This window comes from Lepidochelys kempii, chromosome 11, assembly GCF_965140285.1.
Source record: "Lepidochelys kempii isolate rLepKem1 chromosome 11, rLepKem1.hap1, whole genome shotgun sequence".
NCBI classification, from domain to species: Eukaryota; Metazoa; Chordata; order Testudines; family Cheloniidae; genus Lepidochelys; species Lepidochelys kempii.
The window spans coordinates 6357863-6373155 of record NC_136390.1 but is presented as its reverse complement, the minus strand read 5'-3'; the positions used below and the strand labels follow the sequence as shown (position 1 = coordinate 6373155).

General features: G+C 43.0%; 1 protein-coding gene across 6 annotated transcripts in view; it reads left to right on the top strand.

Annotated features, from left to right (window-relative positions):
- Window positions 1–14710, top strand: part of CNTNAP5 (contactin associated protein family member 5) — a 419241-nt gene extending 404531 nt beyond the window's left edge. For 3 of the 6 annotated variants that reach the window (XM_073305029.2, XM_073305027.2, XM_073305031.2), the window contains 3 exons: window positions 3343–3414; window positions 4834–4997; window positions 13966–14710. In XM_073305029.2, coding sequence (XP_073161130.1) covers window positions 3343–3414; window positions 4834–4997; window positions 13966–14064 — 335 coding nt within the window. In that variant the 3' untranslated portion in view covers window positions 14065–14710. Of the gene's footprint in view, window positions 1–3342; window positions 3415–4833; window positions 13864–13965 lie in introns of those variants that run through there. The other 3 variants (XM_073305032.2, XM_073305028.2, XR_012154186.2) reach the window with 2 other exon arrangements.
- The last annotated feature ends 583 nt before the right edge of the window (window positions 14711–15293 follow it).

Sequence of the window (15293 nt, the reverse complement as noted above, 5' to 3'; positions counted from 1 at the left end):
AGTTTCTTAGCAAACTACTTTTGAACAAAATCCACTCATCCAGGGTTAATTTATCCATGCCCAAAATTTCTGATTGGAACATCTGAGAGGAAAAGTGACTTCCCGTGATGATGATATTTTGTAATGCTCCATAAATCAGTCTCTCTTACGTGGTAGCACATATACCAGTTGCCACCCCAACTCCACATTGATGGCACCCAGATGTTTTACTCTAGGATGTTTACAGTATATTAAAATACTGCAAATATCACAGTATATTAAAAATGTTTTTTTCAGAAAATATGTATTAGTGGTCACTACTGTATTTTGAGGGTTAGATCCTCAGCTGCCAGTTTACACCAGTGGAGGATCTGGACCTTGTGTATTTAAATTATATCCCCCAAATATTTTCATAAATCAGATATTGTACCAAAATTTTTTGCTTGTGGAAGTCTTGTGAGACATTGCATGTCCCCATTTCACTGAGGTGCCCTTTGGTGCCAGTATTCTTCATGCGTTATCTCAAGGGTCATATCTAAAAGGAAAAGAATGTCCTATTAAAATATCATATGAGACACAGTGCTTTTTTTCCTCCTCGGCTGCAGAATTTACCATGATCCCACAGGGGGAGATTCTGCTGTCACTTGCCATCTGCTTCTCTGCAACAAACACCTCGTTGTCTTGTATCCTGATTTTATTTCTTGGGTGAAACATAATTCGCAGAACCTTTAAGGTCTGTCGACCTGCATTCTGATTAAACCACAGAAAGAAACTCAAAGTTACCTTTAAATCCCCAACACTTGTTTTGGATTTTTTAAAAGTCCTTTAGCTTCAAGTAATTTTTGGTCAAAGACGAAGGACTCTTTAATAGCATGTATGGCCAATATTTTACACAATGGATGTGTGGATCAAAAGTCTCGCCTACCCCTCATTCATTTTATGCAATCTCAGCAGGTGACTTGTGACACCAGTCAGAATTCTCTCTCCAAGCCGTAGGGGCAGCTCCTCAGAGGGAGTACCTTGTCATAGCTTTATTGACTCCATTGTCTTCAACAGAGTTATGACAATTTACACTTGCTAAAGATCTGCCTCATGGTGTGCAAAATTAGCTAATAGTCAACTCATGTATAAACCAAGCTTTTCTGGTCTAAAACAAGTTAGCGTTTCACAAGGTCTGCTTGTACTTGAGCAATTCCTTCTCAAGGTACCCAATCTCCATGCATTGGGAAAAGAGAACTTGCAAAAGAGCTGAAATGGGTCCTACTTGGGGAGCCATATCCCAAATGGGTGACTCATTATGTAATCCTCGCTAGTGAGCATGTATTTATGTCATCAGTCCCGTTGACTTCAAAATCACTTCTGTGACTGCATCTGCTCTGAACATCAGTGATCTGCAGAAGTGTGAACCCTCCTCCCCCAACACTGTTAGTTTGTAGGCATCTGTTTACAAGAAGGGAAATGCTTTGATCTTTAAAACTGGCAAGAGAACTACTTCTCAAACCTCAGAATGTCTTCAGCCAGATTCTCTGTGGCCTACAGTTTGTGAAGCTATTTACATCGGTGAAATTGGGTGTAAATGGTATCCATTAGCACTCGCTTTGCACTAGTGTAAATGACTGCCCAAGGTGCCGGGCAAAGGAGAATCAGGCTCTTTGTAAATACAAAGAGTGCAAAGCAAAGCTGGGTAAAGATGAAAATTTAGCCCTGTCCAACACACAAATATGCTTGTTTGTCTGAAGGGAAAAATTCCACTTAATGGAGTGCTAAGAGTCTGCCGAGTCAGCTACTAAAGCAAGAATGTTCAATAAGAATGAGGCATTGCAGCATTTTGCATTTCTTTCTAAGGCCTCCACATCTCACCTTTGAAAGGAGCAGCCTGGCAATGCCGTACAATCTGTTCCTGAGACCGTCAGATCTCGCTCCCAAGTACAGGCCTATGTGTGATAACCTGGAGGCTTGTAAAAGGGGAGAACAGCAACTCTGCATTCCTGCAGACAGAAACCAAAGAGAGGAAAGGGTGAGCTGAGATGAAAGCCCTTGTGTGAGGATACAGACAGGCTGGATGGTTCAGACATAGAGCTAGAGATAGATGTGGGACATGCGGGGACAGCTGGTGCAATTTATCATCGTACCATTGGCTTTCAGTGAGGGTTTGACCCATAATCTGGATCTGGATTTGAAGCTCCCAAAGTGTAAGGTGTTTGATGCTCATTTTTGTTTGGATGAGATATGGAAAAGCTGGCTCTGGGAACCCGCACACTTTGAGGGTGTTTGGATACAGGAGTTTGGAACCCTGATCTCTTTAGAACCCTCTAGATGCTCCAGTCTCTTCCATTAAGAGGGATGCTCGCTGTGCTGTGCAGCAGAAATCGTTTGGCAGACCCTACGTGCCAAAATCAGAAAGTATTCCTTCTCAAAGTTCAAAGGAGTCACAGAGGGGACATGGGTGCAGATTAAGTATGGGAATGGATGTGGTAACACAAACCAGAAGGACCTGTAGCAGATGAAGGGAAAAGATCAGAACATGTCCAATTTAAATGCATCCCACTGACAGCTTCTGCCCTTGGAACATCTGGTATCACCATTGTTCTGCATTGAAGAGAGAGATCCCTTCCAACAGAACACCCCTCCCCCCTGCCTCCCAGACACTGTTTCTCTCCCTCAGATTGAACCTGACCCATATATCCTATATTAGCCTCCTCCCTTTCCAGATGCTTCTTGGGGCTTGTCTATACTACCCGCTGGATCGGCGGGCAGCGATCGATCCAGCAGGGGTCGATTTATCGCGTCTAGTATAGACGCGATAAATCGACCACTGAGCACTCTCCCGTCGTCTCCGGTACTCCACCAGAATGAGAAGCATAAGCGGAATCAACAGGAGAGCATCAGCTGTCGACACCATGGTAAGTAGATCTAAGTACGTCAACTTCAGCTACACTATTCACGTAGCTCAAGTTGTGTATCTTAGATCGACCCTGTGCGGTAGCGTAGACAAGAGCCCAGGCTTGTCTCTTTGGCATTGTAACATTGTTCAGCCTGACAGCGGCTCCCAGCAGGCTACCTGGGTCAAATGTCTCCCTACCATTGTAAGCAGGTGCATTGTGGTAGGATTATAGGGTGTTGGTTTTACCCATTTAGTTTCTTCTTGCATTTTTGGTTTGCAGGGCTTTGTCTCTGAAAGTGCCTGAGGGTATTGTCCTGTGTTTACCTGTTTTTAAGAGGGCTCTTCTTTGATCAAATTCTCTAATCCCCAAACCACTGTTTTAAGGGCAGACCAGGGTAGGTAACTTCATTCCAAGTGCTGAAGCAAACTCAGCACGTTGCCTATAGACAATGAGCTGTTTTGTATTTAATCAACTGCAGATCCCTTTGGGAAGTCGGATGAGCGGGAGCCCCTCACCAATGCAATCAGAAGCGATTCAGCTGTCATCGGAGGTAACCTCTTCTTTTATTTTTCTTTTGAATGATGCAATCAGAAAATATTTTTTTCCAGAAAACAAGTACAGCAGCATCCTACCCTCATTTTCTGCTCTACTCTAACACATGGTTATACAAGGCTGCTGCTGCTGCATTTATTATTAATATTAATTATATAACATTGGCAACATCCCAATGTTCCAGTCAGGACCAGGGACTATCATCCCACATGCTCCCTAAACAAAGAGAGAGATGCAGTCCATGTTCTGAAGAACTTAAGCCTTTTCAAAATACAAAATAGCATTTGTTTCTCTGAGACATGGCTCAACTGTGAGTGCTACACGCAAATACACACCTCTGACTGGTCATGTAATGTAGCATTCATATCTCATCTATCTTCTGAACTCTCTAAAAGCTAAGTGTGGTGTGTAATGGAATTCCTGAGACCATATGGAAACTCTCTTACAAGCCAAAGCATCTGTTGATTCACAAGTGGTCCTCACGCCATCATGTAGTGTTTTCCACAATCCTTTAAAAATCAGCATTTATCCCAAGTGTCTGTTGCTTTGTGGTAAGTTGCTTTTCATGATACCTAGACTCTACGGGCCAAATTCACAAAAATGTAATTTAAGAGAGAGCCCTCAATGAATAAAGTTTGCCAGAAAGGGAAGTTGTGGAGTCACGAGGGAACAGAATTTTCAAAAGCACTCAGCCCTGACCTAACTTTGCTCTCATTGAAGTCAATGATTGACTTCAAGCAAGCAGAATTAGACCAATGTTGAGCATTTTGAGAATCCCACCCAAGGCGGCTGTATCCTCCCTCGTGCAGGATAGAGAGCCCCAGTGCTGCCATCTGGGGGTAAGTCTACACAGCAGCTAGGCACCTGCAGCTGGCCTGCGCCAGTCGACTCAGGCTCAAAGGGCTGTTTTGTTGCTGTGTAGACTTCCAGGGTTGGGCTGGAGCCCAGGCTCTCAGACCCTGTGGGGTGGGAGGTCCCAGTGTTCAGGCTCCAGCCCAGTCTTACACAGCAATGAAACAGCCCCAAGCCCCGCATGGACCAGCCGTGGTTTTTTCTTTGCTGTGTAGACATACCCTGGGAGGCTAGGCTAGAGGCCTGGGTCCAGACTGAGATGCATTTGTAACCTATACACCTCCTGGGTGTGGTGGTCTGTCTCATCTAGTGGCACCAAGACCACTTAAAGAGAGATAAAATGAGTCTGCTCTACAGCCTTAGCGAACAGGGAGTTGGCTTTTAGCTCATGCTGTAGAGGCTCATGCTTTAAGCTCGAGAGGTCCCCGGTTCAATCCTGTCACCGCCGACAGGGGGTTTGTCGGTGTTACACACTGGCTTACAACATCTGCTAAGCAGCCTCCCCTGATAAAATCTTTGTTTCTGTTTTCCCTTCCTGTTCTTACTTTCCCCCCTCTTTCCCCAGGTGTAATAGCAGTTGTAATATTCATCATCTTTTGCATCGTGGCCATCATGAGCAGATTTGTCTACCAGCACAAACAGACACATCGAAGTAGCCAGGCAAAAGAGAGAGAATATGCAGAAAACCTCGACAGTTCCTTTAAAACTGACATTGACTTGCAGAACACAGTGAGTGAGTGCAAACGGGAATATTTCATCTGATGGACTGTGTGGTTCCTTCTTACTCTCCTCCCCACACCTGGCCTTTTTTTCTTTTCTTACCCGTTAATTTATTTGCCAGCTTTTAACCTTTTCAAAGGACACTGCCCTGCACAGGAGAGATTGGCAGACACTTTAATGCCTCATTCCCTTCACAAAAACCTGCCACAATTACATTGGCATCTCAAGGGACCTGCTATTCTACTCTGGACAGAATAAGTTCACGCACTTGCACAGTTGCCTACTAAGTTTCTGGATTTCTCAAGTCTTATGTTGTTTTCTGGAACCAATTAACTCACCACTTTGTATCTGACCTGAGCTATATAAACTAGAGGTAAAGTACTGTAGCTAAATAAGTAGCATCACAGCTTTTGGGACAGGGTAGCAGGAAAGAATGAGACCAAAATGCCTGATTTATTATAAGATGCATTTACACCAATCATAAAGTCACAGCTAGATCCTCAGTTGATGTAATTTGCCATGAAACCGTTGACTTCCATGGAGTTACACCAGTTTTCACCAGCTGGGAATCTGGCAGGAAGTTACAGTTATTATTTTCTCTCTCTCCTTAAGCTCCTTCCCCCATCCTGCTGTCCTTTTACTGTAACTTTTAGGCTTACAAATGTTTTTAAAAAATACAGGAATACTGATAACAGCTTTGGACAACATTATTCCAGTGCACCTTGTATACCTCCGTCTTATAAGTCTGACTATTTAGAACCAACATACTCTAGCATAATTCTAGCTGAAGCATGGAAAATAGTACCTTGAAACTTAAAGGGTTTTAGGAGGCTTCTAGGACTTAGGTGCTCTATACATTTCTCTGATGATTTGTCTGAAACATTAGAAGTGCAGCATACACGCGCTAACATCATGTAGAGAATGATCATATGCTGAGGTCAAACACTTAAGCGATTGTGGCAAATTAAAAACAAACACAAGAAGAAGACAAACCCACCCCACCCAAAACATGAGATCTAAATTCTGCTGATTCATATAAACAAGCCAAAATTGTTATTAAATTGCTTTAAAAAACTGCATGAATGAAGCGATGGTGCTTCCTGTTTGTAGAAACCAGGATGTTACCTCTCAAAGATAAGGAAAAGGTGGCTTTTAAAAAGTTTAGTGAGACAAAGTAGACGAGGTTAATATCTTTGAGTGGACGAACTTCTGTTGGTGAAAGAGACAAGCTTTTGAGCTTACACAGAGCTCTTCTTCAGTCTAAGCTTGAAAGCTTGTCTCTCTCACCAACAGAAATTGGTCCAATAAAGATATTACCTCACCCACCTTGAGACTCTCTAATATCCTGGGTCTCACATGGCTACGATAACACTTAGTGAAATTCATTCACAAGGAGAACATTTTAAAGGAGCATGTACAAAGTTCTGGATTTTTAATTTTCTTCTGTCCCTTTCTCCAGTGGTTTTCTGTTCTCTTCTGTTTGGGGACACTGGCTAGCGGAAGTAAAAGGGACTCTAATCTGCCTCCTCTATTCTTTCTGACAGATCACTGAACGTGGATTCAAATCTTTTTCACACAAAAAATATTGCAAAAGAAAATATGTCATAACTCACAAGGGGGGGGGGAGTTTGGGGTTTGAACCCAGCATGACCTTGCATGATGATCCCATCCCAAATGCTAGATGAGCCCTGACAGTGTGTTTAATGCCATACAGGGCCCATCCTGTGAGCTTAACAGTCTAAGGATCTGATCCAATGCCCATGAGAAAATGGGAGTCTTCCCACTCATTTCAGGGGGCTTTGATTCAGGCACCAGGGAATCCACCGTACATCAGGATTCCTTGGCCCCTTTGGAGTCCCAAAGGCATTTCCACATGGTCACAAGGGTTTGCACTACCAAATCTTGCTGCAGGAAAGGGATAACAATAACAAACAATAGACAGCAGTGCAGCTGCACAAAGCCTCAGGTGGCCAGGGCATGGATGACCATATGGCTGTATAGCTGGAGAAGAGAAGGCTGGGGAGGGGTTTAAATAAATGTAGGGAGCTTGGATTAATGGTTACAGATGATGGCTGATAGGCCTCAGGGAAGTAGATTTTGAGAAGGAATATGAGACAGTCTTGGTTTGATATTCAGCATGCTCACTATGTTACACTACAATCCTCTTTGGTCTTTTGACCATCTTTGGGGGTGAGTGTGATAAGTAAAAGCTAGGCCAATACAGTGATCATTAGGGCAACCGACCTGCTTTACAAGGCAAGCTTAAACTTAAAGGAAGGATGGCGCTGCTTCTCCCAGCTCCTGCCAGCCAGCAGCCACTGCGTCTTGTGCCGGCTGCTTGTATGACATTTGGTTATGACTGCCTTTGCATGCCATGACTCATAATGATGGACTCATTAGCAGGAAGATGCAGAAAGGCATGCACCTAATGAGATCCTCCTCAAAGAGTTTCTTCCATATGTAAAGCTGCTCTGCATGTTACAGGGGGGACAAGCATACTTAGGAACAAATGTTCATCTCCCTCTTTCTGTGGATTCCAGGTTTTTCTTCATTATTATCAGCATGGTTTTGTCCAAGTTATCTCATTTTGAATGTTCTCACTGAAAAGGAGCTATTAATTCCCCCAAACAGGTATTGCCTTTAGGAAGAAGAGATGGGGGATCAAAATCCACATTTTATTCAGATCTCCCACCACCCATTACTGTGCCATGTATTTTTCCCTCCTCAACATGGCAGATTATAAATCATCCTTGGGCTTTGCTACATATTCTTCTTTTCTTGATATAAAAGTCACAGTAAGATATAGTGAGTCTAGCCCCAAGCAAATACAGTAATTAAATGGATAGAAAAGGGAAGGGTTGAGCAATCAGTTAGAATCCCCTCATTATTCAAGTCACTGAGAGGACAAGATTGCTTCGTGCCGTCCTAGAGTCTGAGCTTGCAAGGTGCTAAGCATTCTCAAGTAGTGATGATTGGAGGAATGAGCGAATCAAAACAGACATTTTGTCTCTCACACACACACACACACCCAGCCCTCACCCCTTGGTTCCTGCGCATGGGAACAAGTCTGGCCCACCTCCAAAAGCATGCAATGTTGGCCAAAGAGGAGGTGCAACCAGGATGTCCAAGAGATGCTGCGATTCTGCCCACTACACCCTCTACCACCTTAGGGCACAGAGCTACCAGTGGATAGCAAAACTGCCCAGCAGAACGTAAGAACAGCTATACGGGGTCAGACCAAAGGTTCATCTAGCCCAGTATCCTGTCTTCAGACAGTGGCCAAAGCCAGGTGCTCCAAAGGGAATGAACAGAACAGGTAATGATCAAGTGATCCATCCCCTATTGCCCATTCCCAGCTTCTGACAAACAGGCTAGGGATACCTGCAAAGCAGAGTAGCAGAGTATCACGACCACAGCAGCTAGTTAGGTGTTATTTGTATCTGGAAGAGTGTTGGTGGCTCCATATATAGCTCTGGGTGGGTACATGCATGAGAGGTGTGGATGTGAGTGCACACACAATCCCCAATCCAGCAAACCACATCAGCATATATTGAATTTAAAGCATGTGAATAGTGGCATTAACGTCAATGAGATTACTCAAAGAATCACAATCAGTGTTGCAAAATTGTATTCACCCCTGGGTAATTCTTTTGATGAGCAAATTAAAGGGTTTTTTTTTCATCACCATCATTAAACATAACAGTACAGGGCAGGCAAATAAGATTAGTAAAGTTTCAGGAAAATTTAGTTAGGCTGGTGTGTGTGTGTGTCGGGGCGGGGCGTACACATGAGGACAGATACATCTATCTATACATACAGATATACTGGACATAATCACGCAGCTATTCAAACCAATAAAAACCTGCTCAGACAAGTTAACAAATTGTGTATGCACATTACACACAAAATTATAAACTAGGGTATTATATTCTTGCAATGAAAAAAACAATGGAAAGCAACAAATTAGCATCCTAGTAAATGAGACCAAGCTGCATTAACTGTAGGAAGCAAACAGTCTGACTAACTTTTCCTTTTTTTAGTGGTTTGGATCTGCTTTCTTTTATGCAATCATCATCTGTTTATTAATATACTAACTAGAACTGGTCCAAAAAATAAAGGGAAACATTTTTTGCAAAAAGAAAACTTCAACATTTCAGTGTTGTTGCCATTTTGTAGAATTCTGAACAGATCCTTTTTCCATTTATCACAATTTTTTAAAAAATTTTCTTTGTCTTTTCATTTTAATTTGTCTCTTACCGAAAACCCAGTTTTCAGTGGGGAAACAAATTTCTCAGTAAACGAAATTTTTTGAAAACGATTTCCATAACAGTAGCTCAGAAGAATTTATGGACAATTCTGATCCTGTGGAAATGCTTCAGGGAAAGTTTCGTTTTTGAAAAAAGGCCAATTTTCAACCAAGAAAACCAAGTTTAGAAAATTTCAACGAGCTATTATGCCGGTCTTGCTTTTATTGAATCAGTGATGAAAATTTGCATTTACTTCAGTAGGAACAGTATTGGCGTACCGGATCTGCCCTTCAGTGCATCAGCTTTAACATACTTGCCAACTTTATTCTCCATCTGAATTTCTTTACTGGATCAGGAGGTGGTCAGCCTGGCTCAGCCATTCTGCCACTACCTGTGCTAATAGGCTACATTGCTATTTATACTCATGCTAGCTCAATGAGCGTAGCGGGAGCACTTGTACGTGAGCAGGGGAACCACACCCCTTGCTTGTAGTCTATGGTACTAAATGAGCTCAACTCCCATTTTGAAGTCTTTTGGTCAGGTCCTGAAATCCTTACTCAGCAACCAGTTCCCATCAATTTCAGTGGCATGTATATGCCACAGCAATACAGTACTCAGTTAAAAATTCTCAAAAGTGCCTAAGTCACTTGGCAAACTAAGTCCCATTTTCAGAAGTGTCTTAGGGACTTAGGGCGAAATTTTTAAAGATCATCAGATGCTTAAAGATCCAAATAGGTACCTTGAGGGATTTTCAAAAGTGCCTAGGCACCTAACTTGCATTGAAATCAACTGAAATGTGGCTCTTTGAAAATCAATGGTATGGTTTCTTCTAAGACATTTATGCACCTAAGAAGTAGGTATTAACCTAGTGGGATTTTCAAAAGTGCCTAAGCAGGTTTAGGTGCCTAACTCCCATTTGAAATGAATGTGGGTTAGGTGCCTAACCTGCATAGGTGCCAAAAAAACCCAAAAAAACCCCAAACCATTAGGCACCTAAATACCTTTGAAAACCTGGTCCTCACTTCCTTTTTAAAATAGGACTAAAGGCTCCTAAGTCACACAGGCACTTTTGATTTTTTTTCCTCTCATCTTTAAAAAACAAATAAACAAACAAAGCCTAAGCAAATGGAAGGCACCCAGGACCTCATAGGAGATGCATCGTAATTCATCGTATTGGGCCCTGTGTGCTTAGTGAAACTGTCAGTCTTTACTGAATATCACTGCTGAGGTTATTACAATGAAGGGGATGTCTCCAGCAGTAAGGTTTGGACTATTGCTTTCTGGTCATTCTTAATAGAAAATGCATCGACTTTGAGGTCAGAAGGGACCATTGTGATCCTCTGGTCTGACCTCCTGCATGTTGCAGGCAACAGAACCTCACCCACCCACTCCTGTAATCGACCACAAACCTTCTTTACTGATTTACCATAGAGAAGAGGCTCTTTTCTCCAAAAGTTTAAACACTTACGTTAATTAGATGGTTTTGTTAATTAATGTGTAGGCTATTTCACACAAATGCACCCATATGGGGCCAATACAGCATGGGATGCGGTATGATTTGGCTATCTAATCTGAGGCTTGATCCTTTTCCTATCAAAGTCAATGGGAATTTGGACATTAATTTCATTGGGAGCTGGATTGGACCCTGAGTTTATGGGAGCACTTGAAAACTGCCTTCATTTTACACCTTTTCAGTTCTTTCTTCTTCCCTTTTGGCATCAAAAGACTCATGTTTGGCCCAAAGTCTGCTCTCCCACCAAAGTAAATCTGCAGCAACTCCACTGAAGTCAACTGAGTTACTCTGGATTTACACTAGTGTAACCAGGAGCAGAATCTGACCCTCTTTTAATGCAACCATCTTATTCCCATTGCTGTCAAAAGGACATCCGCCTTTACCCAGGAAAAATATGTCTACGGGAGACAGGATTAAGCCTGTTGCATCTGAGAGCTGTTATGTAGTTCAAGGCATTCGTGGGTACAAAGGGTTATTCTTTTTGCAGAAACTAAATGATGCCCAATAAAGCACCCAGGTGAAAGCTGATCCCTTGCTAGGCTCTAAAACACAAGTGCTATTTCGAAGCTTTCATGCAGTTTTTGCGATGCCTTCCTATCAAACAAGGCAAGCAATGTAGCCTAATTCCCTTCAAACCTGATCCAGCGTTCATTGGAATCAATCAGGGGGACTTTGTATTGACTTCACTGGGAGTTGCATTATGCCCTTTGTTCTTACTCCCTTCTCTGAAGCTGGTTATTTCACAGCTACAAGGCTTAAAACAATTATTTCTTTAATTGAGTTTTGGGCTTTGGTGCATTTTCTTTAGCGAATGAGAAGTACTTGATATCTCATGTAAATTCACATGTATGTTTCTTTCGTGAAATTCGAAACATAATTTTCTTTTGGGGGTAGGGGATGTTGGGCCTGAAATATATTTTGTTTTCTTCTGTTGTTCCTTTTGAGCCATGGCGCTAGGATTTTGAACGATTTCAATGTATTGCTACTTATTTTTGTGATCTTTTGCACTCAGTTATTCTAAGGGGGGGAGGGGGGGAAGCACACACACTGGTGAACTGTTTGTAAGTTGTAAGCTAGTTGTTTGTCTTTTGTCATGTTTTGAGTCGACAAAGGGGCCACAAGCAGAGTAAAGGAAGGATTGAGGCAACCGTGTGCTTCGACGCTCCAGTCAGGGTATATATTGTTTTTATTTGGCACGTGGGGAAAATGGTGCGGCGGATGGGGCAAGGAGTAAAAATTAGGCAGAGACCATTTGGGGGAGGGATAGCTCAGTGGTTTGAGCATTGGCCTGCTAAACCCAGGGTTGTGAGTTCAATCCTTGAGGGGGCCATTTAGGGATCTGGGGCAAAAATTGGGGATTGATCCTGTTTTGAGCAGGGGGTTGGACTAGATGACCTCCTGAGGTCCCTTCCAACCCTGATATTCTATGATTCATTATTATAACGCTGATTGGCAAAGGGCCAGCTGCGGGCTCCTCCCGGCACAAGACAGGCATCAAAAAATGGGTCCTCGGCCTCAGCAACTGGCAAGCAGGGTCCCTCCACCAACGTCAGTGGCTCTCCGCTGATTACGCCAGGTGAGGATCTGCTTCCATGCCCCTCCCCTGCCAGCCAAATGAGCTTGCAGTCTGAACAGACGCGGAAATACAATAGGAGATGCAAGGAACAGTCTTTACGTACAGTCTGGCCTTTTTCTCCCCCCGCTCCCATTGGCGTGGTGATGGCATTTTGCCATATGACTGTAGCTGCTAACTTACTAATGGCAGCTGTTTCCCACAATGCTAGTCATTACTATCCTGGTCGTGTTTAACCCCAAAGGCCAGTCCATCTGAACGCTACAACGAACACGACGCTGCATGGGAAATTATGTACTCACCTTTGCATGCCAGTTCCAAGCCCCCCCGTTTCCTCTTGAATCATTTAAACAAAATATTTTCTCACCTGCCTTGTCATTGCTACTAATATTGAACCCACCTGTCGTGTACTGAAGTGGCCCTGTGTCTTTGGAGCTAAAATTTAGATGCAGCCAATCCACAGCTCCTTGTAGAGCTTGAGACACAGCAGGTTAACCAGAAATCCAACATCATTCCATGAACATTTGGGGAGAAGAACAAGCAGGCTTGTTTATTCAGGCACCCAACCACAAGCAATTGCCTGTGAGAGTCTTGAAGTGAAATATTCATGTAATCTCTTCTGTCTAAATAATAAAGAGAGACCATGCTTCAGACCTACTTCCTGTCTTGACAGCTTTGGCGTGAAACACACTGGGACAGATTCATTCCTCTGAGGACAATGGAGTTCCATCAGGGATGAGTTTGGCCCATAACTGAGAGAGCCTCCGATCACCCACAGCAAGATGTACCTGATGCCTGTAAATTAAATCTGGGACTTTCCAATCCTCAGTCCTCAATACCGATAGTTGCATTCAGTGCACACGTCTCCTAAGGGAATGATGGGTGATATTTACAAAACTCAAGCGCCCTTTAAGCCCTTGATGTGAGTTGAAGTCACCTTTAGGACCTTGGGGAGGCTCATGGCCTGATCCAAACCCCCTTGATAATGACAGGAGTCTTTCTGTTGATGTAATGGGTTTTAGATCTGGCCCTCACTGCGCTGAGATGAATTGCACCCTACATAAAAAACAAAGCCACATGATCAGCAAAACTCCTTCCTCAGGCAAGACAAGCAGCAGTCACCCAAGTTAAAATCTGTTCTATATACTTTAGAAGTAACACTAATGGCCTTTTCCAGATAAGGACATTTTCTCATTTATTTTACATTGTGCTGCTCAAAAATCCTTTGAAACGATGGTAGGTTAAACAACAATTCCAAAAGGTAGCACAAGAGTCTCTCAGTTACAGTAAAAAACAAAACAAAATGGAGGTCTAGCTTTTCCTTCCACTGTCTGGTTTTCTGAAGGGAATCCCAAAGGACGTTGCCTCGGTCCAAGTCAGTTTTGTAGACCACGTAACATGTCTTCTCACACTGGATGGGATTAAAAAACAACAACAACAAATTTAGCCTTAGCTTCTTTTGTTTTCTATGGTTACTGTTGTACAGAAGAACGTCTTAAACTGTAAATACTGTATATTTAATAAAGAGAGCCTTTTGTATGATTTTGTGTGGAATACAAGTGCCTCCTGCTGTGTTTTTCTTAGCTAAATGGGCAGTTAAAAACACTAATCTTATTTTCATTCTTTTACATCACTCTCTTCTAGGCACGAGGGTGCGCCTGGATGCTAATAAAACATGAAACTCCTGCAACTTGGCTTTATCGATTTCAAAGGTTGCTAAAAGTGCTGTCACAGGCTATCTGATCACTGCTCCACAGCCCTGCCGGAGCCAATTAAAGCTGCTTTGCAGCCCCTGCCTCTGAAGCGCAGGAGGGCAAATGTGTCTAAAGTCATGGCTGGAGATGTGCTTTAGCTCCCACACTTTTCCTGTGTGACTCACCACTGCCAGAGAGAGAGAGCATGAACAAGATATCTCAGGGGTTAGACTGGGATTCAGAGTCACCATCACACAGAGCTGTAGTGTTGGATCTGGCCTCTGTCTCATTATTTCTGTTTGGGACTCTAAGAGTTAGGCTCTCAATCACATTGGGTTTTGAGCCTATTAAGCCCTGGGGCTCTTCTGAAATTCCCAACCTCTGATTCAGGAAATAGGCACCAGAAAACAGTAATGGAGTAAAGTCATGGGTAACTTCAAAAGGTTCATACTCGGGGGTTAGATTGGATAAGCATCCAAAATCTCCATTGCTTATCCAGAGTTTACTTAGCCTTGTAGATCTGCAAATGGGCTGAGGGTTGCTCCAGTCCTTTGAGCTTCCTCTTCTGGTCTACAAAAAACCCACCACCTGACAGCTTCTCTCTATTTAGTTGCTTCTGTTTCTAATTCGGAGTGGGGATGCAGAATGTGGAGGCATTTGTACTTGAATAAAAACTGAAAATAAAAAGGATGTAACCAACCATGTCAAAAAGCTTCCAAAAGCGTGGCTCAAGGGAGAGGGAGAAGTGGAGCACCTGAAAAGAAGGTTCTCCTGTTTGGAGCCCCTAGTCCTACTTTCGCTGGCCCGGTGGCAACCATCTATCCACTGATACTGTGTAGCCATACAATTGCTTTGCAAGAGATCTGCACACAAGTCATCTGACCAGATTAGCCCTAAACATGCTAGCAACGGCCACATGTTCACCGAGGAGAAACGCTAGTGGGGAGAAACACTAACCCAACCCAGAGGACAGCTGTGGGGAGTAAACAGAGCCATTTAAAGCCAGAAGGGACTGTTATGATAATCTATTCTGACCTCCTGCATAACATGTTAGTTTTTCCCACCCTTCATTAAGAAAATATACCTTATACTATGATTTTTCATTATTTTGGGACCAGAACACTCCTCTTGAGCAAGCCTTTCCATTGGAACATATCTAAAAGCCTTTTGGTTTTAGCCCCAAATGGCTTCTTTAGACTCCTTTTCTTTGGAAAATGCTTTTTGTCTTTCTCCCTGAGCCATCACATGATGGGCTGAAGGCATTTAAAGAGGACTACA